Source organism: Nerophis ophidion, linkage group LG16 (genome assembly GCF_033978795.1).
Source record: "Nerophis ophidion isolate RoL-2023_Sa linkage group LG16, RoL_Noph_v1.0, whole genome shotgun sequence".
In the NCBI taxonomy this organism is placed as follows: Eukaryota; Metazoa; Chordata; class Actinopteri; order Syngnathiformes; family Syngnathidae; genus Nerophis; species Nerophis ophidion.
The window spans coordinates 51,515,064-51,538,699 of record NC_084626.1 but is presented as its reverse complement, the minus strand read 5'-3'; the positions used below and the strand labels follow the sequence as shown (position 1 = coordinate 51,538,699).

The 23,636-nt window shown below is 41.8% G+C and overlaps 1 protein-coding gene across 2 annotated transcripts in view; it reads left to right on the top strand.

The window, feature by feature from the left end:
- Window positions 1-64: 64 nt before the first annotated feature.
- pmela (premelanosome protein a) overlaps window positions 65-23,636 on the top strand; it is a 32,078-nt gene continuing 8,506 nt past the window's right edge. Inside the window, exons 1-9 of one of the 2 annotated variants that reach the window (XM_061875469.1) lie at window positions 65-243; window positions 13,585-13,680; window positions 13,763-13,909; window positions 16,859-16,993; window positions 17,384-17,545; window positions 17,621-17,905; window positions 18,004-18,933; window positions 19,188-19,331; window positions 23,352-23,454. In XM_061875469.1, the coding sequence (XP_061731453.1) occupies window positions 195-243; window positions 13,585-13,680; window positions 13,763-13,909; window positions 16,859-16,993; window positions 17,384-17,545; window positions 17,621-17,905; window positions 18,004-18,933; window positions 19,188-19,331; window positions 23,352-23,454 (2,051 nt within the window). In that variant the 5' untranslated portion in view covers window positions 65-194. The remainder of the gene's footprint in view (window positions 244-13,584; window positions 13,681-13,762; window positions 13,910-16,858; window positions 16,994-17,383; window positions 17,546-17,620; window positions 17,906-18,003; window positions 18,934-19,187; window positions 19,332-23,351; window positions 23,455-23,636) is intronic. The other variant, XM_061875471.1, reaches the window with a different exon arrangement.

Here is a 23,636-nt window from a genome sequence, read left to right as displayed (position 1 = left end):
TCCAAAAGGGGCGGAGCCTGTGGGTGATGTCATCAGGAGGACAATCAGTGTTATGTTAAATCCAGTCCAGGAACTCCTTAAAGAGGCCGAGGACACTTCTACTAAGTCTCTCTGGGACTTTGTTGGGGCTTAAGAGTGGCTGGAGAGGTTGGAGGGACCTGAGACGCGAGACCAAGACCAAGACCAAGGACAGGATGAAGACTCTGCTGGTTCTGCTGGCTTTGACGTTTGCGAGCGCACAAAGTGAGTTGGTCAAATAGTTTGTTCTTTGTCGACTTTCTTCTCCTGCATCATGTCAGGATGTGGAACTTAGTTGTGTTCTTCTCCTGCATCATGTCAGGTTGTGGAACTTAGTTGTGTTCTTCTCCTGCATCATGTCAGGTTGTGGAACTTAGTTGTGTTCTTCTCCTGCATCATGTCAGGTTGTGGAACTTAGTTGTGTTCTTCTCCTGCATCATGTCAGGTTGTGGAACTTAGTTGTGTTCTTCTCCTGCATCATGTCAGGTTGTGGAACTTAGTTGTGTTCTTCTCCTGCATCATGTCAGGTTGTGGAACTTAGTTGTGTTCTCCTGCATCATGTCAGGTTGTGGAACTTAGTTGTGTTCTTCTCCTGCATCATGTCAGGTTGTGGAACTTAGTTGTGTTCTTCTCCTGCATCATGTCAGGTTGTGGAACTTAGTTGTGTTCTTCTCCTGCATCATGTCAGGTTGTGGAACTTAGTTGTGTTCTTCTCCTGCATCATGTCAGGTTGTGGAACTTAGTTGTGTTCTTCTCCTGCATCATGTCAGGTTGTGGAACTTAGTTGTGTTCTTCTCCTGCATCATGTCAGGTTGTGGAACTTAGTTGTGTTCTCCTGCATCATGTCAGGTTGTGGAACTTAGTTGTGTTCTTCTCCTGCATCATGTCAGGTTGTGGAACTTAGTTGTGTTCTCCTGCATCATGTCAGGTTGTGGAACTTAGTTGTGTTCTTCTCCTGCATCATGTCAGGTTGTGGAACTTAGTTGTGTTCTCCTGCATCATGTCAGGTTGTGGAACTTAGTTGTGTTCTCCTGCATCATGTCAGGTTGTGGAACTTAGTTGTGTTCTTCTCCTGCATCATGTCAGGTTGTGGAACTTAGTTGTGTTCTTCTCCTGCATCATGTCAGGTTGTGGAACTTAGTTGTGTTCTTCTCCTGCATCATGTCAGGTTGTGGAACTTAGTTGTGTTCTCCTGCATCATGTCAGGTTGTGGAACTTAGTTGTGTTCTTCTCCTGCATCATGTCAGGTTGTGGAACTTAGTTGTGTTCTCCTGCATCATGTCAGGTTGTGGAACTTAGTTGTGTTCTTCTCCTGCATCATGTCAGGTTGTGGAACTTAGTTGTGTTCTCCTGCATCATGTCAGGTTGTGGAACTTAGTTGTGTTCTCCTGCATCATGTCAGGTTGTGGAACTTAGTTGTGTTCTTCTCCTGCATCATGTCAGGTTGTGGAACTTAGTTGTGTTCTTCTCCTGCATCATGTCAGGTTGTGGAACTTAGTTGTGTTCTTCTCCTGCATCATGTCAGGTTGTGGAACTTAGTTGTGTTCTCCTGCATCATGTCAGGTTGTGGAACCTAGTCGTGTTCTTCTCCTGCATCATGTCAGGTTGTGGAACTTAGTTGTGTTCTTCTCCTGCATCATGTCAGGGTGTGGAACTTAGTTGTGTTCTTCTCCTGCATCATGTCAGGTTGTGGAACTTAGTTGTGTTCTCCTGCATCATGTCAGGTTGTGGAACTTAGTTGTGTTCTCCTGCATCATGTCAGGTTGTGGAACTTAGTTGTGTTCTTCTCCTGCATCATGTCAGGTTGTGGAACTTAGTTGTGTTCTTCTCCTGCATCATGTCAGGTTGTGGAACTTAGTTGTGTTCTTCTCCTGCATCATGTCAGGTTGTGGAACTTAGTTGTGTTCTTCTCCTGCATCATGTCAGGTTGTGGAACTTAGTTGTGTTCTCCTGCATCATGTCAGGTTGTGGAACTTAGTTGTGTTCTTCTCCTGCATCATGTCAGGTTGTGGAACTTAGTTGTGTTCTTCTCCTGCATCATGTCAGGTTGTGGAACTTAGTTGTGTTCTCCTGCATCATGTCAGGTTGTGGAACTTAGTTGTGTTCTTCTCCTGCATCATGTCAGGTTGTGGAACTTAGTTGTGTTCTTCTCCTGCATCATGTCAGGTTCTGGAACTTAGTTGTGTTCTCCTGCATCATGTCAGGTTGTGGAACTTAGTTGTGTTCTCCGGCATCATGTCAGGTTGTGGAACTTAGTTGTGTTCTTCTCCTGCATCATGTCAGGTTGTGGAACTTGGTTGTGTTCTCCTGCATCATGTCAGGTTGTGGAACTTAGTTGTGTTCTTCTCCTGCATCATGTCAGGTTGTGGAACTTAGTTGTGTTCTCCTGCATCATGTCAGGTTGTGGAACTTGGTTGTGTGGTCTGACTGTGACTGAAGTCCCTCATTCAGTTCTCTGTGGGACTTCACGCTCCTTAGCCTCAGTGATGGAACATTTCACGCTCTAAAGAGAAAGACTCACTGAGTGAAAGTTGGTCATGAAGAATGTTCAAGCATTCTTCACCTATTTCTCTTTATTTCATGCTCTTATTTCCACATTCTAACTTCTAACATTGAGAATTTGACACTTTTCACACCGCAAATTATTTGCCACTTGCCAAGATTTAAAAAATAGTTCTACAAATGTCCCTCGTTTTTAGAACTATTGACTTATTTCTTCACCTTTGAGAACTATGTATGTATTTATTGCTGTTATTTCCATATTCTAACATAGAGAATTTGACACTTTTCACACTGCAAATTATTTGTTACTTTAAAGAGATCGAATCACACAAGAAAGTTGGTCATGAAGAATGTTCAATGATTCTTCACCTATTTGTCTTTATTTCATGCTCTTATTTCCACATTCTAACTTCTAACATTCAGAATCTGACACTTTTCACTCTGCAAATTATTTGCCACTTGCCATGATTTTAAGAAATAGTTAAAAAAAATATCCCGGTTTTGACAACTGTTTACTTATTTATTCACCTTTGAGATCTATTTGTCTTTATTTCAAGCTCTTATTTTCATATTCAAACGTCTAACACACAGAATTTGACACTTTTCACACTGCAAATTATGTGCCAATTGCCAAGATTTAAAAAATAGTTCTAGAAATGTCCCTAGTTTTTAGAACGATTGACTTATTTCTTCACCTTTGACAACTATGTATGTATTTCTTGCTGTTATTTTCATATTCTAACTTCTAACATAGATCATTTGACACTTTTCACACTGCAAATTATTTGTTACTTTAAAGAGATCGAATCACAAAAGAAAGTTGGTCATGAAGAATGTTCAACGATTCTTCAGCTATTTGTCTTTATTCCATGCTCTTATTTTCATGTTCTAACTTTTAGCATAGAGAATTTGACACTTTTCACACTGCAGATTATTGCCACGTTCCAAAATTTTAGAAAAATATTCTAGAAATGTCCCCAGTTTTGACAACTGTTTATTTATTTCTTCACTTTTGAGAACTAGTTATCTTTATTTCATGCTCTTATTTTCGTATTCAAACTTCTAACACACAGAATTTGACACTTTTCACACTGCAAATTATTTGCCACTTGCCAAGATTTAGAAAATAGTTCTAGAAATGTCCCTAGTTTTTAGAACTATTGACTTATTTCTTCACTTTTGAGAACGATGTATGTATTTATTGCTGTTATTTCCATATTCTAACTTCTAACATGGAGAATTTGACACTTTTCACACTGCAAATTATTTGTTACTTTAAAGAGAGAATCACACAAGAAAGTTGGTCATGAAGAATGTTCAACGATTCTTCACCTATTCGTCTTTATTTCATGCCCTTATTTTCATATTTTAATTTTTAGCATAGAGAATTTTACACTTTTCACACGGCAGATTATTGCCACGTTCCAAAATTTTAGAAAAATATTCTAGAAATGTCCCCAGTTTCGACAACTGTTTATTTATTTCTTCACTTTTGAGAACTAGTTATCTTTATTTCATGCTCTTATTTTCGTATTCAAACTTCTAACACACAGAATTTGACACTTTTCACACTGCAAATTATTTGCCACTTGCCAAGATTTAAAAAATAGTTCTAGAAATGTCCCTAGTTTTTAGAACTATTGACTTATTTCTGCACCTTTGAGAACTATGTATGTATTTCTTGCTGTTATTTCCATATTCTAACTTCTAACATAGAGAATTTGACAATTTTCACACTGCAAATTATTTGTTACTTTAAAGAGAGAATCACACAAGAAAGTTGGTCATGAAGAATGTTCAACGATTCTTCACCTATTTGTCTTTATTCCATGCTCTTATTTTCATGTTCTAACTTTTAGCATAGAGAATTTGACACTTTTCACACTGCAGATTATTGCCACGTTCCAAAATTTTAGAAAAATATTCTAGAAATGTCCCCAGTTTTGACAACTGTTTATTTATTTCTTCACTTTTGAGAACTAGTTATCTTTATTTCATGCTCTTATTTTCGTATTCAAACTTCTAACACACAGAATTTGACACTTTTCACACTGCAAATTATTTGCCACTTGCCAAAATTTAAAAAATAGTTCTAGAAATGTCCCTAGTTTTTAGAACTATTGACTTATTTCTGCACCTTTGAGAACTATGTATGTATTTCTTGCTGTTATTTCCATATTCTAACATAGAGAATTTGACACTTTTCACACTGCAAATTATTTGTTACTTTAAAGAGATCGAATCACACAAGAAAGTTGGTCATGAAGAATGTTCAACGATTCTTCAGCTATTTGTCTTTATTCCATGCTCTTATTTTCATGTTCTAACTTTTAGCATAGAGAATTTTACACTTTTCACACTGCAGATTATTGCCATGTTCCAAAATTTTAGAAAAATATTCTAGAAATGTCCCCAGTTTTGACAACTGTTTACTTATTTCTTCACTTTTGAGAACTATTTGTCTTTATTTCAAGCTCTTATTGTCATATTCAAACTTCTAACACACAGAATTTGACACTTTTCACACTGCAAATTATTTGCCACTTGCTAAGATTTAAAAAATAGTTCTAGAAATGTCCCTTGTTTTTAGAACTATTGACTTATTTCTTCACCTTTGAGAACCATGTATGTATTTCTTGCTCTTATTTCGATATTCTAACTTCTAACATAGAGAATTTGACACTTTTCACACTGCAAATTATTTGTTACTTTAAAGAGAGAATCACACAAGAAAGTTGGTCATGAAGAATGTTCAACGATTCTTCACCTATTTGTCTTTATTTCATGCCCTTATTTTCATATTCTAATTTTTAGCATAGAGAATTTTACACTTTTCACACTGCAGATTATTGCCATGTTCCAAAATTTTTGAAAAATATTCTAGAAATGTCCCCAGTTTTGACAACTGTCTATTTATTTCTTCACCTTTGAGAACTAGTTCTCTTTATTTCATGCTCCTATTTTCATATTCTAACTTCTAACATAGATAATTTGACACTTTTCACACTGCAAATTATTTGTTACTTTAAAGAGATCGAATCACACAAGAAAGTTGATCATGAAGAATGTTCAACGATTCTTCACCTATTTCTCTTTATTTCATGCTCTTATTTCCACATTCTAACTCCTAACATTCAGAATTTGACACTTTTTCTCTGCAATTTATTTGCCACTTGCCATGATTTAAAAAAATAGTTCAAAAAATGTCCCAGTTTTGACAACTGTTTACTTATTTATTCACCTTTGAGAACTATTTGTCTTTATTTCAAGCTCTTATTGTCATATTCAAACTTCTAACACACAGAATTTGACACTTTTCACACTGCAAATTATTTGCCGCTTGCCAAGATTTAAAAAATAGTTCTAGAAATGTCCCTAGTTTTTAGAACTATTTACTTATTTCTTCACCTTTGAGAACTATTTGTCTTTATTTCATGCTCTTATTTCCATATTCTAACTTCTAACATAGATAATTTGACACTTTTCACACTGCAAATTATTTGTTACTTTAAAGAGAGAATCACACAAGAAAGTTGGTCATGAAGAATGTTCAACGATTCTTCACCTATTTCTCTTTATTTCATGCTCTTATTTCCACATTCTAACTTCTAACATTCAGAATTTGACACTTTTTCTCTGCAATTTATTTGCCACTTGCCATGATTTTAAAAAATAGTTCAAAAAATGTCCCAGTTTTGACAACTGTTTACTTATTTATTCGCCTTTGAGAACTATTTGTCTTTATTTCATGCTCTTATTTTCATATTCTAACTTCTAACATAGAGAATTTGACACTTTTCACACTGCAAATTATTTGCCACTTGCCAAGATTTTTAAAAATAGTTCTACAAATGTTCCTAGTTTTAGAACTAATGACTTATTTTTAGTCACTGACCAATTTTAGAATTTGATTATTTTATTTTAAAATTGAGAAAACAACTAAAATGTTCCGACATTGAAAATTTTGTTTAAAGATTCTGCAACATTTTGATGATGCTTTATTTCAGAAGTGCAAATTACTTTCACAATCAAATACTTATTTTCATCTTAAAAGTCCTGACATTTGAGAACTATTGGTCTTTATTTCATGCTCTTATTCCCATATTCTAACTTCTAGCGTAGAGAATTTGACACTTTTCGCACTGCAAATTATTTGCCACTTGCCAAGATTTTAGAAAATAGTTCTAGAAATTTCTCCAGTTTTTACAACTGTTTACTTATTTCTCTTTATTGCATGCTCTTATTTTCATATCGTAACTTCTAACACAGAGAATTTGTCACTTTTCACACTGCAAATTATTTGCCACTTGCCAAGGTTTTAGAAAATAGTTCTAGAAATTTCTCCAGTTTTTACAAATGTTTACTCATTTCTCTTTATTTCATGCTCTTATTTTCATATTCTAACTTCTAACATAGTGACTTTGACACTTTTCACGCTCAAATTATTTTCCACTTGCCATGATTTATAAAAATAGTTCTAGAAATGTCCCTAGTTTTTGGAACCATTTACTTATTTCTTCACCTTTGAGAACTATTTGTCTTTATTTCATGCTTTTATTTTCATATTCTAACTTCTAGCATAGAGAATTTGGCACTTTTCACACTGCAAATTATTTGTCACTTGCCAAGATTTTAGAAAACAGTTCTAGAAATGTATCCAGTTTTTACAACTGTTTACTTATTTCTCTTTATTGCATGCTCTTATTTTCATATCGTAACTTCTAACACAGAGAATTTGACACTTTTCACACTGCAAATTATTTGCCACTTGCCAAGATTTTAGAAAATAGTTCTAGAAATTTCTCCAGTTTTTACAACTGTTTACTTATTTCTCTTTATTGCATGCTCTTATTTTATTATCGTAACTTCCAACACAGAGAATTTGTCACTTTTCACACTGAAAATTATTTGCCACTTGCCAAGGTTTTAGAAAATAGTTCTAGAAATTTCTCCAGTTTTTACAACTGTTTACTTATTTCTCTTTATTTCATGCTCTTATTTTCATATTCTAACTTCTAACATTGTGACTTTGACACTTTTCACGCTCAAATTATTTTCCACTTGCCATGATTTATAAAAATAGTTCTAGAAATGTCCCTAGTTTTTGGAACCATTTACTTATTTCTTCACCTTTGAGAACTATTTGTCTTTATTTCATGCTTTTATTTTCATATTCTAACTTCTAGCATAGAGAATTTGGCACTTTTCACACTGCAAATTATTTGTCACTTGCCAAGATTTTAGAAAACAGTTCTAGAAATGTATCCAGTTTTTACAACTGTTTACTTATTTCTCTTTATTGCATGCTCTTATTTTCATATCGTAACTTCTAACACAGAGAATTTGACACTTTTCACACTGCAAATTATTTTCCCCCTGCCAAGATTTTAGAAAATAGTTCTAGAAATTTCTCCAGTTTTTACAACTGTTTACTTATTTATCTTTACTTCATGCTCTTATTTTCATATTCTAACTTCTAGCATAGAGAATTTGACACTTTTCACACTGCAAATTATTTGTCACTTGCCAAGATTTTAGAAAACAGTTCTAGGAATGTATCCAGTTTTTACAACTGTTTACTTATTTCTCTTTATTTCATGCTCTTATTTTCATATTCTAACTTCTAACATCGGGAATTTGACACTTTTCGCACTGCAGATTATTTACCACTTACTAAGATTTTAAGAAATAGTTCCAGAAATGTCCTGAATTTTTAGAACTATTGACTTATTTTTAGTCACTGACGAATTTTGACTTGGATTATTCGGTTATTTTTCTATTTGAGTTCAAACAAGTTAAAATAGAGAAAATAACTCAAATGTTCCCACATTGAAATTTTTGTTTAAAGATTCCGCAACATTTTGATGATGCTTTATTTCATTTAAATAAAACAATAAAACACTTATTTTCATCTTAAAAAGTCCTGCTAGTTTCTGGATATTCAAATCTTCATTTAAGATGTTTTATCAAGTAAAGTCCGTGCAGGAAGTAAAATCTAGTTTTGACATCTTCTATCGTGCTTGAACATCCTGTTCAAAAAGACAATTATTCCACCTCCATGTCACTGAAGTAGGGTTGTTCGGGGTACCGGTACTACTATAGTACCACAATACTGTGAAACCATATTCCGTACTATACCGCCTCTAAAAAAATCCGATTCCCGGGTTTTTTAACAGGCATGACGTCACGCCGCCGTCATGTCGTGACATTGTTGGTTTTAGGAGCAGAGGAGCATGTTCAGCAGCGCACACACACAGAGTACTTACAAGCAGACACGGTGTGTAGACAGAAAAGGGAGAACGGACGAATTGTGGCTTAAAAAGTAAAGATAAAGGTGAAGTTATAACACTGAAACACCCTCTGCAAGAGGTGTTTTAAGACATGGCTAGCTACAGTTTTGTAGCTACTTCTAAATCACTAATACTCGCCTCCATGGTGACAAATAAAGTAAGTTTCTTACAAGTATTATTATCACTGGAGGACAAGGACTAGCTAAACATGCTTCACTACACACCGTAAGAGGATACAATAACTCACCGGCATCACAATGTAAACAAACGCCATGGGTGGATCTACACCTGACATCCGCTGTAATGATACCAAGTACAAGAGCATATCAGGTCGATACGACTATAATTACATTGATATTTTTTTATCGTCGCAATTTTTTTTTCTTTTAAATTCATATCATGTTTATGAACTCAGTAAATATGTCCCTGGCCACATGAGGACTTTGAATATGACCAATGTACGATCCTGTAACTACTTGGTATCGGATCCATACCGAAATGTGTGGTATCGTCCAAAACTAATGTCAAGTATCAAAGAAGAGAAGAATAAGTGATTATTACATTTTAACAGAAGTGTAGATAGAACATGTTGAAACAGAAAATAAGCAGATATTAACAGTAAAAGAACAAGTAGACTAATAAAAGATTTTTACAGCTTGTCCTTAATAATGTAAACAAAATAATAGATGTATAAATGACACAATATGCAGACTAACTAGGAGTCTTTGCTTGTTTACTTACTACTAAAAGACAAGTTGTCTAGCATGTTCAACATTTTATTTAAGTACGCAATAATAAACATATGTTTCATGTACCCTAACATTTTTTGGCGCAGTTGGGAGAGTGGCCGTGCCAGCAACCTGAGGGTTCCTGGTTCAATCCCCACCTTCTACCAACCTCGTCACGTCTGTCGTGTCCTTGAGCAAGACACTTCACCCTTGCTCCTGATGGTTCGTGGTTGGCGCCTTGCATGGCAGCTCCCTCCATCAGTGTGTGAATGTGTGTGTAAATGTGGAAGTAGTGTCAAAGCGCTTTGAGTACCTTGAAGGTAGAAAAGCGCTATACAAGTATAACTCATTTCCTTTTTTTTTTTTAACTAAGCCAATAATGACATTTTTTTGTGGTCCCCTTTATCTAGAAAAATATTGCAAAGTATCAAAATCCATTTTGGTACCGGTACAGGGACAACCCTACACTTAAGTTGGATGAAAATATGAACCATGTAGAGTTCAGCTTCTTCCTTGAAAGAAAATGTAACGGACCAGTAAACAACACACACACACACACACACACACACACACACGCACACACACACACACACACACACACACACACACACACACACACATACTGGTTATTAATTGGAATGGGGACTAAGTGTTTGTTCAGGACTTGTGGGGACCACCCTTTCTACAGGTTGTGGAGGCGTAAAAAAAATGAGGTAAAATGTCCACTCCCCAGTTAGCTCATACACGTCTTTAAATCTCTGGATTGATGAAGTCATGTGCTGGTCAGTCTTACTGGGGACCCTGGGGAAAAAGAGTTAATATGGATCATGGGGACCAAATTTAAATCATTTTGCATAATTTACACAGATTTGTTCGTGACTACTGAGGACCATTTAAAAAAAGCAGCGAGTGCTATAGCCCGATAAGGGGGCTGCTGTGCAAATGTCTCACCCTCCAACTAACTAACCATTAAACTTGTTTCATGGGCCAAAGCTTAAAAATCACTTCGGCATCTTCAGAATGGACCTGACTATCATTTAAAAAGGTCCCCTAAAGGTGACTGTGTAAACACAGTGATGTCCCCATTAAGTCAGCATTGGCAGAACACACACACACACACACACACAGACACACACACACACACATGTTATCATTTGGAATGGGGACCAAGTGTTTGTTCAGGACTTGTGGGGACCACCCTTTTTACAGGTTGTGGAGGCGTAAAAAAATGAGGTAAAATGTCCACTCCCCAGTTAGCTCATACACGTCTTTAAATCTCTGGATTGATGAAGTCATTTGCTGGTCAGTCTTACTGGGGCCCCTGAGGAAAAAGAGTTAATATGGATCATGGGAACCAAATTTAAATCATTTTGCATAATTCACACAGATTTGTTCGTGACTACTGAGGACCATTTCAAAAAAGCAGCGAGTGCTATAAGGGGGCTGCTGTGCAAATGTCTCACCCTCCAACTAACTAACCATTAAACTTGTTTCATGGGCCAAAGCTTAAAAATCACTTCGGCATCTTCAGAATGGACCTGACTATCATTTAAAAAGGTCCCCTAAAGGTGACTGTGTAAACACAGTGATGTCCCCATTAAGTCAGCATTGGCAGAACACACACACACACACACACACACACAGACACACACACACACACATGTTATCATTTGGAATGGGGACCAAGTGTTTGTTCAGGACTTGTGGGGACCACCCTTTCTACAGGTTGTGGAGGCGTAAAAAAATGAGGTAAAATGTCCACTCCCCAGTTAGCTCATACACGTCTTTAAATCTCTGGATTGATGAAGTCATTTGCTGGTCAGTCTTACTGGGGCCCCTGAGGAAAAAGAGTTAATATGGATCATGGGAACCAAATTTAAATCATTTTGCATAATTCACACAGATTTGTTCGTGACTACTGAGGACCATTTCAAAAAAGCAGCGAGTGCTATAAGGGGGCTGCTGTGCAAATGTCTCACCCTCCAACTAACTAACCATTAAACTTGTTTCATGGGCCAAAGCTTAAAAATCACTTCGGCATCTTCAGAATGGACCTGATTATCATTTAAAAAGGTCCCCTAAAGGTGACTGTGTAAACACAGCGATGTCCCCATTACATTAAGTCAGCATTGCCAGAACACACACACACACACACACACACACACACACACACACACACACACACACACACACACACACACACACACACACACACACACACACGTTATCATTTGGAATGGGGACCAAGTGTTTGTTCAGAACTTGTGAGGACCACCCTTTCTACAGGTTGTGGAGGCATTAAAAAAATGAGGTCAAATGTCCAATTCCCAGTTAACTCATACACGTCGTTAAATCTCTGGATTGATGAAGTCATGTGCTGATCAGTCTTACTGGGGCCCCTGGGGAAAAAGAATTAATATGGATCATGGGGACCAAATTTAAATAATTTTGCATAATTCACCCAGATTTGTTCGTGACTACTGAGGACCATTTTAAAAAAGCAGCGAGTGCTATAAGAGGGCTGCTGTGCAAATGTCTCACCCTCCAATTAACCATTAAACTTGTTTCATGGGCCAAAGCTTAAAAATCACTTAGGCATCTTCAGAATGGACCTGACTATCATTTAAAAAGGTCCCCTAAAGGTGACTGTGTAAACACAGCGATGTCCCCATTAAGTCAGCATTGCCAGAACACACACACACACACACACACACACACACACACACACACACACACACACACACACACACATGTTATCATTTGGAATGGGGACCAAGTGTTTGTTCAGAACTTGTGGGGACCACCCTTTCTACAGGTTGTGGAGGCATTAAAAAAATGAGGTCAAATGTCCAATTCCCAGTTAACTCATACACGTCTTTAAATCTCTGGATTGATGAAGTCATGTGCTGGTCAGTCTTACTGGGGACCCTGGGGAAAAAGAGTTAATATGGTTCATGGGGACCAAATTTAAATCATTTTGCATAATTCACCCAGATTTGTTCGTGACTACTGAGGACCATTTCAAAAAAGCAGCGAGTGCTATAAGGGGGCTGCTGTACAAATGTCTCACCCTCCAACTAACTAACCATTAAACTTGTTTTATGGGCCAAAGCTTAAAAATCACTTCGGCATCTTCAGAATGGACCTGACTATCATTTAAAAAGGTCCCCTAAAGGTGACTGTGTAAACACAGTGATGTCCCCATTAAGTCAGCATTGCCAGAACACACACACACACACACACACACACACACACACACACACACACACACACACACACACACACATGTTATCATTTGGAATGGGGACCAAGTGTTTGTTCAGAACTTGTGGGGACCACCCTTTCTACAGGTTGTGGAGGCATTAAAAAAATGAGGTCAAATGTCCAATTCCCAGTTAACTCATACACGTCTTTAAATCTCTGGATTGATGAAGTCATGTGCTGGTCAGTCTTACTGGGGACCCTGGGGAAAAAGAGTTAATATGGTTCATGGGGACCAAATTTAAATCATTTTGCATAATTCACCCAGATTTGTTCGTGACTACTGAGGACCATTTCAAAAAAGCAGCGAGTGCTATAAGGGGGCTGCTGTACAAATGTCTCACCCTCCAACTAACTAACCATTAAACTTGTTTTATGGGCCAAAGCTTAAAAATCACTTCGGCATCTTCAGAATGGACCTGACTATCATTTAAAAAGGTCCCCTAAAGGTGACTGTGTAAACACAGCGATGTCCCCATTAAGTCAGCATTGCCAGAACACACACACACACACACACACACACACACACACTCACACACACACACACGTAGGTATGCAGGGGTGTGTGATCCCTCATTCCTGCAGCTTACTGCTGATGCCGGAGCTCAGCTGATGGTCACATGAAAAGGATTGTGGGGGATTTGGAGTCGTGTGACTCCCCGGCGCCTCAAACCCCCCAAAGTGCAAAGTCCTGAAGCAGCGGTTGTCTTTATCGGACTTACGGGAAGTCTTACCCAAGCATCATCCGACAAGTTATCAATCATCAATTTTATTTTATTTTTCAGATGCCGGCAGTCGGTTTACGCGTTACAAGTCGTGGAACTCCCGCATGTACCCCGCGTGGAGGGAGGGAGACCCGAGGTTTAGGAACTGCTGGACAGGTGAGGACTGCTCCCCTGTTGAGAAAATCCACCACACATGATCTCAGAGACTAGAACTTAACACATTTGTGTTCTTTACAAGGCGGGGAAGTCACATTCGACCTGAAGAACGACGCTCCCACGCTGGTCGGAGCCAAAGCCACCTTCCATATTCGCCTGAACTTCCCCCCCAATCAGACGGCGCTTCCCAACGGGCAGGTGGTCTGGACACGGAACTGCACCGTTAATGGTAAGATGGTACCACTCACAGTGTCACTATCACGCTTGATCGTGACCCCAGGATGCAGAGATGGACGGCAACGGGAGCAGAGTTAACATAGTTCAATTTAAGTGCCAATGGTTGTCAAACACACACATTTGACCACCTCCTGGGAGGTGAGGGGAGCAGTGAGCAGCAGCGGTGGCCACACCCGGGAATCATTATTTGGTGATTCCAACCCTTGATGTTGAGTGCCAAGCAGGGAGGTAACAAGTCCCATTTTTTTATAGTCTTTGGTAAGATTCGGCCGGGGTATGTACTCGCGACCTACCGATCTCAGGGCGGACACTCTAACCACTAGGCCACTGAGCAGGTGTAACAGGATACGTCACAAGCAGAGACACAATAATCCCGGGGAAACAGAACAGTCGAAACACACCAAAGAAAGCCCAAGTACCAGGACAGGAAATGATACAGAACCAGGGAAATAACCAAATGACAGACAGACCACTGGAGAACTGTACCCAACAGTTACATGCACGATCTCGTGGTCAGGCAACATGGTAGTGACTGGCTCGCAGCGCACCATGTGACTCGGAAAGAAGATCCGTGTGTAGGTCTTGGCCTTAAATTGGAACTCGTGAGTTCTACCGGTTGTTCTTAGACCGTGGTACGCGTTCCACTAGTGGTACCAAGGCTCCATCTAGTGGTAGGACATTGAAGTACAACGTTTTATTTTCCTGTATTCACAAACAGTGTTACTGTTCAAACCGTGTCATGTTACAGTGGCCAAAATAGGAACTATACACACCTGGACAACAACAGCTGGTGGAACACCTGGACAACAACAGCTAGTGGCACACCTGGACAACAACACCTGGTGACACACCTGGACAACAACACCTGGTGACACACCTGGACAATAACAGCTGGTGACACACCTGGACAACAACAGCTGGTGGAACACCTGGACAACAACAGCTAGTGGCACACCCTGGACAACAACACCTGGTGACACACCTGGACAATAACAGCTGGTGACACACCTGGACAATAACAGCTGGTGACACACCTGGACAATAACAACTGGTGACACCTGGACAACAACATCTAGTAACCTGGACAACAACATCTGGTGACACCTGGACAACAACATCTGGTGACACTTGGATAACAACAACTGGTGACACACCTGGACAACAACATCTGGTGACACCTGGACAACAACAACTGGTGACACACCTGGACAACAACATCTAGTCACACCTGGACAACAACAACTGGTGACACACCTGGACAACAACATCTAGTGACACCTGGACAACAACAACTGGTGACACACCTGGACAACAACATCTAGTGACAGTTGGACAACAACATCTAGTGACACCTGGACAACAACAACTGGTGACACACCTGGACAACAACATCTAGTGACACCTGGACAACAACAACTGGTGACACACCTGGACAACAACATCTAGTGACACGCAGACAACAACATCTAGTAACCTGGGCAACAACAAATGGTGACACACCTGGACAACAACATCTAGTGACACCTGGACAACAACAACTGGTGACACACCTGGACAACAACATCTAGTGACACCCGGACATCAACATCTAGTGACACCTGGACAACAAAAACTGGTGACACACCTGGACAACAACATCTGGTGACACCTGGACGACAACATCTGGTGACACCTGGACAACAACAACTGGTGACACACCTGGACAACAACATCTAGTGACACCCGGACATCAACATCTAGTGACACCTGGACAACAAAAACTGGTGACACACCTGGACAACAACATCTGGTGACACCTGGACGACAACATCTGGTGACACCTGGACAACAACAACTGGTGACACACCTGGACAACAACATCTAGTGACACCTGGACAACAACAACTGGTGACACACCTGGACAACAACATCTAGTGACAGTTGGACAACAACATCTAGTGACACCTGGACAACAACAACTGGTGACACACCTGGACAACAACATCTAGTGACACCTGGACAACAACAACTGGTGACACACCTGGACAACAACATCTAGTGACACGCAGACAACAACATCTAGTAACCTGGGCAACAACAAATGGTGACACACCTGGACAACAACATCTAGTGACACCTGGACAACAACAACTGGTGACACACCTGGACAACAGCATCTAGTGACACCCGGACATCAACATCTAGTGACACCTGGACAACAAAAACTGGTGACACACCTGGACAACAACATCTGGTGACACCTGGACGACAACATCTGGTGACACCTGGACAACAACAACTGGTGACACACCTGGACAACAACATCTAGTGACACCCGGACATCAACATCTAGTGACACCTGGACAACAAAAACTGGTGACACACCTGGACAACAACATCTGGTGACACCTGGACGACAACATCTGGTGACACCTGGACAACAACAACTGGTGACACACCTGGACAACAACATCTAGTGACACCCGGACATCAACATCTAGTGACACCTGGACAACAACAACTGGTGACACACCTGGACAACAACATCTAGTGACACCTGGACGACAACATCTGGTGACACCTGGACAACAACATCTGGTGACACACCTGGACAACAACAGAGCAGCAGCAGAAGGAACAGTCCAGTGGACTGGTTACAAAGTGACTCCACAACCTGAAGATCCTGAGGAAGGACAACATCATGACCTCTGAACAGAAGCCAAGAAGATCTTCATGCACTGAACAGCAGGGGTCCCATGGTTGATCCCTGGGGCACCCCCACGGAGAACATGCAGCTCGTACAGTTCTTGTCCTGACACAAGAGATAGAAGACTTGGTGCAAACATCATGCATGATTTTAGACCATTAGACCAGTTTTCGACAGTGCAGAACTTCACCTCGTCAGATCTGGAGCGTTGTTGTCCGACTGTATTTGATAACTAAGTTGCAACTTCATTTCCAGGTAAAGATTACCAGGAGGGCCAGTCTGTGTATCCAGACCAAAACACAGAGCAGAGCGCGGTTTTCCCTGACGGCACACCTTTCACCCTCGCCCGGGACAAGAATCCTCACTACGTGTACGTGTGGAAGACGTTGGGTAAGACCGTTTCACTTCCACACCAACAAACATAATGTTCTATATTCTCAATGAAACATCAATGTTTTGGTGTTGCTTGCTTATGAGTACTTGCTTGTGTCATTTATTGAACAGGCATCAACCTGCAGTTCACACCTATCTTTTATGTGTGACTGCCATCTACTGATCCCTCTTATCATTACACCATTTACCAAATAAAATGGCTTCCAGAATTATTGGGTACATAAGGCGCGCTAACCAATTTAGGGCAAATGAAAGTATTTAAGTGCGCCTTATGGTCTGAAAAATTCGGTATACATCATTAAAAATATGGAAATGAAAGCTTTTATGACGATTGGTATTTGGTTGTTTGGATAGCAGCATAATCATATTGCAAATGTTGGACTACAGGGAAGTACTGGCAGGTGGCAGATGGACCCTCCTCCTCCCTCACCATGGCCACAGACAACGTGGCCCTGGGCTCCTACAGCATGGAGCTGGTCATCTACCACTGCCGGGGGAAGAACAAGTTCATCCCGCTGGGTTACGCCTCCACGGTCTTCACCATCACAGGCGAGCATCAGAACAATCCAACAATGATCAGTCTATGTGGGAACTTCTCCCGCTGACTCCTGACTCCATCTGCAGACCAAGTCCCCTTCACCGTCTCCCTCAGCCAGGTCAATGACATCAACCAGGCCGACTCCAACTTCATCCAGAACCGGGCCATCGCCTTCGCCGTCAGCCTCCACGATCCCAGCCAGTACATGAGCGGCGCCGATGTCAGCTTCACCTGGGACTTTGGAGACGGCTCCGGGACGCTCATCTCCAGGGAGCGCACGGTCACGCACACCTACCTTTCAGTGGGCACCTTCAAGCCCCAGGTGGTCCTGATGGCCAGCATCCCCAATGGCTGCACAGCACCCTCTGCTGGTGAGATGGTGCACACACACACATGCACGACCCGCATATCATGGCTGAATTGAGTTTATAAAGCTGATTTTTCAAAGTTGTCTCCTACTTCCCTTTAGTGGTTCCTGTTGACGCCTCGGTCGTGGTGGTGACCCCTGCGCCTGACCCAGCAGCGGATGCTCCTGCTGCTGACGCCGACCCAGCAGCCGCAGCGGATGACACAGAAGAAGCCGCAACTGAAGCAGAAGATGTTCCTGCCGCTGACACCAACCTCGCAGCAGCTGAAGATGCAACAGCAGATGCCACAGAAGATGCAGCGGCAGAAGCCACAGACGATGCAGCGGCAGAAGCCACAGAAGATGCAGCAGCAGAAACCACAGAAGATGCAGCCGCAGAAGCCACAGAAGATGCAGCGGCAGAAGCCACAGAAGATGCAGCGGCAGAAGCCACAGAAGATGCAGCGGCAGAAGCCACAGAAGATGCAGCAGCAGAAGCCACAGAAGATGCAGCGGCAGAAGCCACAGAAGATGCAGCGGCAGAAGCCACAGAAGTTGCAGCCGCAGAAGCCACAGAAGATGCAGCGGCAGAAGCCACAGAAGTTGCAGCGGCAGGAGAAGTGGAAGCCGCCTCTGTTGCACCTGCAGGAATCGACACAGCCATCGTCCCAGCAGAACTGGATGCAGCTGCCACCGCTGCGCCAGAGGAGGCGGACGGTGAGGTTGCCACCGCTGAGGTGACGGCAGAAGACGAAGCAGCAGAAGACCTGCCTGCCACCGCCGCCTCAGCAGCACCTGTGGCCGAGGGAGAGGAAGCCGCGGTCGACGCGGCCACCGCGGTTCTCCCGGAGGATCTGAACGCTGCCGTCAGCGCCGCCCCAGAAGTTGCTGCTGCAGGCGCTGATGATGCCGCAGAGCTGCTCCAACCTGACCCTGTAGCTGATGGTGGAGTTCTTGCAGCCACGGAGAGCACAGCTGGAGAAGAAGCCACTGATGCCGAGGCTGAAACAGCTGTGACTGATGACAACCTGGAAGATACTGCCGCTCCAGCAGGTGTGTCATATATTATTTGTTTATCAAGTCTAAGATGAGAATTTATTGCCAGGCAGGATTAATGGAGCCAATAATGAGTTCCCCACGTCCGACCCCTGAAGGCCCTTAGAGTGTCTTGTAGTCCCGGACATGAGTCGGAAGACCACTTGACTTGTTTGTTGTGCCTTTGAGTCACTACTCTGCATTATATATAAACATTGTACATCCAAGGGTGTATTGTCCAGTAGAAGAGTGTGATGATTGTGTGTGACCAGCAGGAGATGAGGAGATGGTTCCTACTGAGGTCCCGGCTGAAGGAGAAGAAGTGGCTCTGGTGGTTGTCAAGAGACAAGCCGACTTGTCAGCTGACTGCATGGTCTACAGATATGGCTCCCTCACCACCTCTGTCAATGTCATCCGTAAGTCCTGTGCCACACTCAGCAGGGGTTTTTGGTCTTTCTCATGGCTCTTTGCTGTTCCTCACTTCTCCTAACTCTTTGCTGTTCCTCACTTCTCATGGCTCGTTGCTGTTCCTTACTTCTTTCTCGTGGCTCTTTGGTGTTCCTCACTTCTCATGGCTCTTTGCTGTTCCCTACTTCTCCTAACTCTTTGCTGTTCCTCACTTCTTCTGAGTATTTGCTGTTCCTTATTTCTCCTAACTCTTTGGTGTTCCTTACTTCTCCTAACTCCTTGCTGTTCCCCACTTCTCCTAACTCTTTGGTGTTCCTTACTTCTCCTAACTCTTTGGTGTTCCTTACTTCTCCTAACTCTTTGCTGTTCTTTAATTCTCCTAACTCTATGCTGTTCCCCACTTCCCTTAACACTTTGTTGTTCCTTACTTCTCCTAACTCTTTGCTTTTCCCCACTTCTCCTAATTCTTTGCTGTTCCCCACTTCTCCTAACTCTTTGCTGTTCCCCACTTCTCCTAACTCTTTGCTGTTCCTCACTTCTCCTAGCTCTTTGCTGTTTCACACTTCTTCTAACTCTTTGCTGTTCCTCTCTTCTTCTAACTCTTTGCTGTGCCTCACTTCTCCTAACTCTACGCTGTTCCCCACTTCCCTTAACACTTTGTTGTTCCTTACTTGTCCTAACTCTTTGCTTTTCCCCACTTCTCCTAACTCTTTGCTGCTCCCCACTTCTCCTAACTCTTTGCTGTTCCCCACTTCTCCTAACTCTTTGCTGTTCCTCACTTCTCCTAACTCTTTGCTGTTCCTCACTTCTTCTAACTCTTTGCTGTTCCTCACTTCTCCTAACTTTCGCTGTTCCCCACTTTTCTTAACACTTTGTTGTTCCTTACTTCTCCTAACTCTTTGCTTTTCCCCACTTCTCCTGACTCTTTGCTGTTCCCCACTTCTCCTAACTCTTTGCTGTTCCCCACTTCTCCTAACTCTTTGCTGTTCCTCACTTCTTCTAACTCTTTGGTGTTCCTCACTTCTTCTAACTCTTTGGTGTTCCTCACTTCTTCTAACTCTTTGCTGTTCCTCACTTCTACTAACTCTTTGCTGTTCCTCATGGCTCTTTGGTTTTCCTCACTTATGCTAACTCTTTGCTGTTCCTCACTTTTCATGGCTCTTTGCTGTTCCTCACTTCTCATGGCTCTTTGCTGTTCCTCACTTATCTTGGCTTTTTGCTCTTCCTCACTTCTCCTAACTTTTTGCTCTTCCTTACTTCTCCTAACTCTTTGCTTTTCCCCACTTCTCCTAACTATTTGCTGTTCCCCACTTCTCCTAACTCTTTGCTGTTCCCCACTTCTCCTAACTCTTTGCTGTTCCTCACTTCTCCTAGCTCTTTGCTGTTTCACACTTCTTCTAACTCTTTGCTGTTCCTCTCTTCTTCTAACTCTTTGATGTGCCTCACTTCTCCTAACTCTACGCTGTTCCCCACTTCCCTTAACACTTTGTTGTTCCTTACTTGTCCTAACTCTTTGCTTTTCCCCACTTCTCCTAACTCTTTGCTGCTCCCCACTTCTCCTAACTCTTTGCTGTTCCCCACTTCTCCTAACTCTTTGCTGTTCCTCACTTCTCCTAACTCTTTGCTGTTCCTCACTTCTTCTAACTCTTTGCTGTTCTTCACTTCTCCTAACTTTCGCTGTTCCCCACTTCTCTTAACACTTTGTTGTTCCTTACTTCTCCTAACTCTTTGCTTTTCCCCACTTCTCCTGACTCTTTGCTGTTCCCCACTTCTCCTAACTCTTTGCTGTTCCCCACTTCTCCTAACTTTTTGCTGTTCCTCACTTCTTCTAACTCTTTGGTGTTCCTCACTTCTTCTAAATCTTTGGTGTTCCTCACTTCTTCTAACTCTTTGCTGTTCCTCACTTCTACTAACTCTTTGCTGTTCCTCATGGCTCTTTGGTTTTCCTCACTTATGCTAACTCTTTGCTGTTCCTCACTTTTCATGGCTCTTTGCTGTTCCTCACTTCTCATGGCTCTTTGCTGTTCCTCACTTATCTTGGCTTTTTGCTCTTCCTCACTTCTCCTAACTTTTTGCTCTTCCTCACTTCTCCTAACTCTTTGCTGCTCCTCACTTCTCATGGCTCTTTGCTGTTCCTCACTTACCTTGGCTTTTTGCTGTTCCTCACTTCTCATGGCTCCTTGCTGTTCCTCACTTCTCCTAACTCTTTGCTGTTCCCCACTTCTCCTAACTCTTTGCTGTCCCTCACTTCTCATGGCTCTTTGCTGTTCCTCACTTATCTTGGCTTTTTGCTCTTCCTCACTTCTCCTAACTTTTTGCTCTTCCTCACTTCTCCTCACTCTTTGCTGCTCCTCACTTCTCATGGCTCTTTGCTGTTCCTCACTTACCTTGGCTTTTTGCTGTTCCTCACTTCTCATGGCTCCTTGCTGTTCCCCACTTCTCCTAACTCTTTGCTGTTCCCCACTTCTTTTAACTCTTTGGTGTTCCTCACTTCTTCTAACTCTTTGGTGTTCCTCACTTATGCTAACTCTTTGCTGTTCCTCACTTCTCCTAACTCTTTGCTGTTCCCCACTTCTCCTAACTCTTTGCTGTTCCTCACTTATGCTAACTCTTTGGTGTTCCTCACTTCTTCTAACTCTTTGGTGTTCCTCACTTCTTCTAACTCTTTGGTGTTCCTCACTTCTTCTAACTCTTTGCTGTGCCTCACTTCTCCTAACTCTTTGGTGTTCCTCATGGCTCTTTGGTTTTCCTCACTTATGCTAACTCTTTGCTGTTCCTCACTTCTCCTAACTCTTTGCTGTTCCCCACTTCTCCTAACTCTTTGCTGTTCCTCACTTATGCTAACTATTTGCTGTTCCTCACTTCTCCTAACTCTTTGCTGTTCCCCACTTCTCCTAACTCTTTGCTGTTCCTCACTTCTCCTAACTCTTTGCTGTTTCACACTTCTTCTAACTCTTTGCTGTTCCTCTCTTCTTCTAACTCTTTGCTGTGCCTCACTTCTCCTAACTCTTTGCTTTTCCCCACTTCTCCTAACTCTTTGCTGTTCCCCACTTCTCCTAACTCTTTGCTGTTCCCCACTTCTCCTAACTCTTTGCTGTTCCTCACTTCTCCTAACTCTTTGCTGTTTCACACTTCTTCTAACTCTTTGCTGTTCCTCTCTTCTTCTAACTCTTTGCTGTGCCTCACTTCTCCTAACTCTATGCTGTTCCCCACTTCTCTTAACACTTTGTTGTTCCTTACTTGTCCTAACTCTTTGCTTTTCCCCACTTCTCCTAACTCTTTGCTGTTCCCCACTTCTCCTAACTCTTTGCTGTTCCTCACTTCTCCTAACTCTTTGCTGTTCCTCACTTCTCCTAACTCTTTGCTGTTCCCCACTTCTCCTAACTCTTTGCTGTTCCTCACTTCTCCTAACTCTTTGCTGTTTCACACTTCTTCTAACTCTTTGCTGTTCCTCTCTTCTTCTAACTCTTTGCTGTGCCTCACTTCTCCTAACTCTTTGCTTTTCCCCACTTCTCCTAACTCTTTGCTGTTCCCCACTTCTCCTAACTCTTTGCTGTTCCCCACTTCTCCTAACTCTTTGCTGTTCCTCACTTCTCCTAACTCTTTGCTGTTTCACACTTCTTCTAACTCTTTGCTGTTCCTCTCTTCTTCTAACTCTTTGCTGTGCCTCACTTCTCCTAACTCTATGGTGTTCCCCACTTCTCTTAACACTTTGTTGTTCCTTACTTGTCCTAACTCTTTGCTTTTCCCCACTTCTCCTAACTCTTTGCTGTTCCCCACTTCTCCTAACTCTTTGCTGTTCCTCACTTCTCCTAACTCTTTGCTGTTCCTCACTTCTCCTAACTCTTTGGTGTTCCTCATGGCTCTTTGGTTTTCCTCACTTATGCTAACTCTTTGCTGTTCCCCACTTCTCCTAACTCTTTGTTTTTTCCCCAATTCTCCTAACCCTTTGCTGTTCCCCACTTCTCCTAACTCTTTGCTGTTCCTCACTTCTTCTAACTCTTTGCTGTTCCTCACTCATCCTGCAGAGGGCATCGAGAGTGTTGCGATCGAGCAGATGTCCAACGTGGTGTTGATGACCAGCCAGTTGGATCAGAACGCTGTGGACGTCACCATCAGCTGCCAAGGAAGGTGAGCGTGACCGTTTTGTCTAAAAAAAAATTCAGAGTATAAAAATCAATGTAAAAAATAACTTGCATTCAAAGCGCTAAAAAAAAAAAGTGTTTTTGGGGAATCCGACTTTTTTAGTGCCTATGATTTAGTGCACAGAACCAAGTTTCACTTTCCAGAGAAGTGAAAGAGAATGGTGGTCC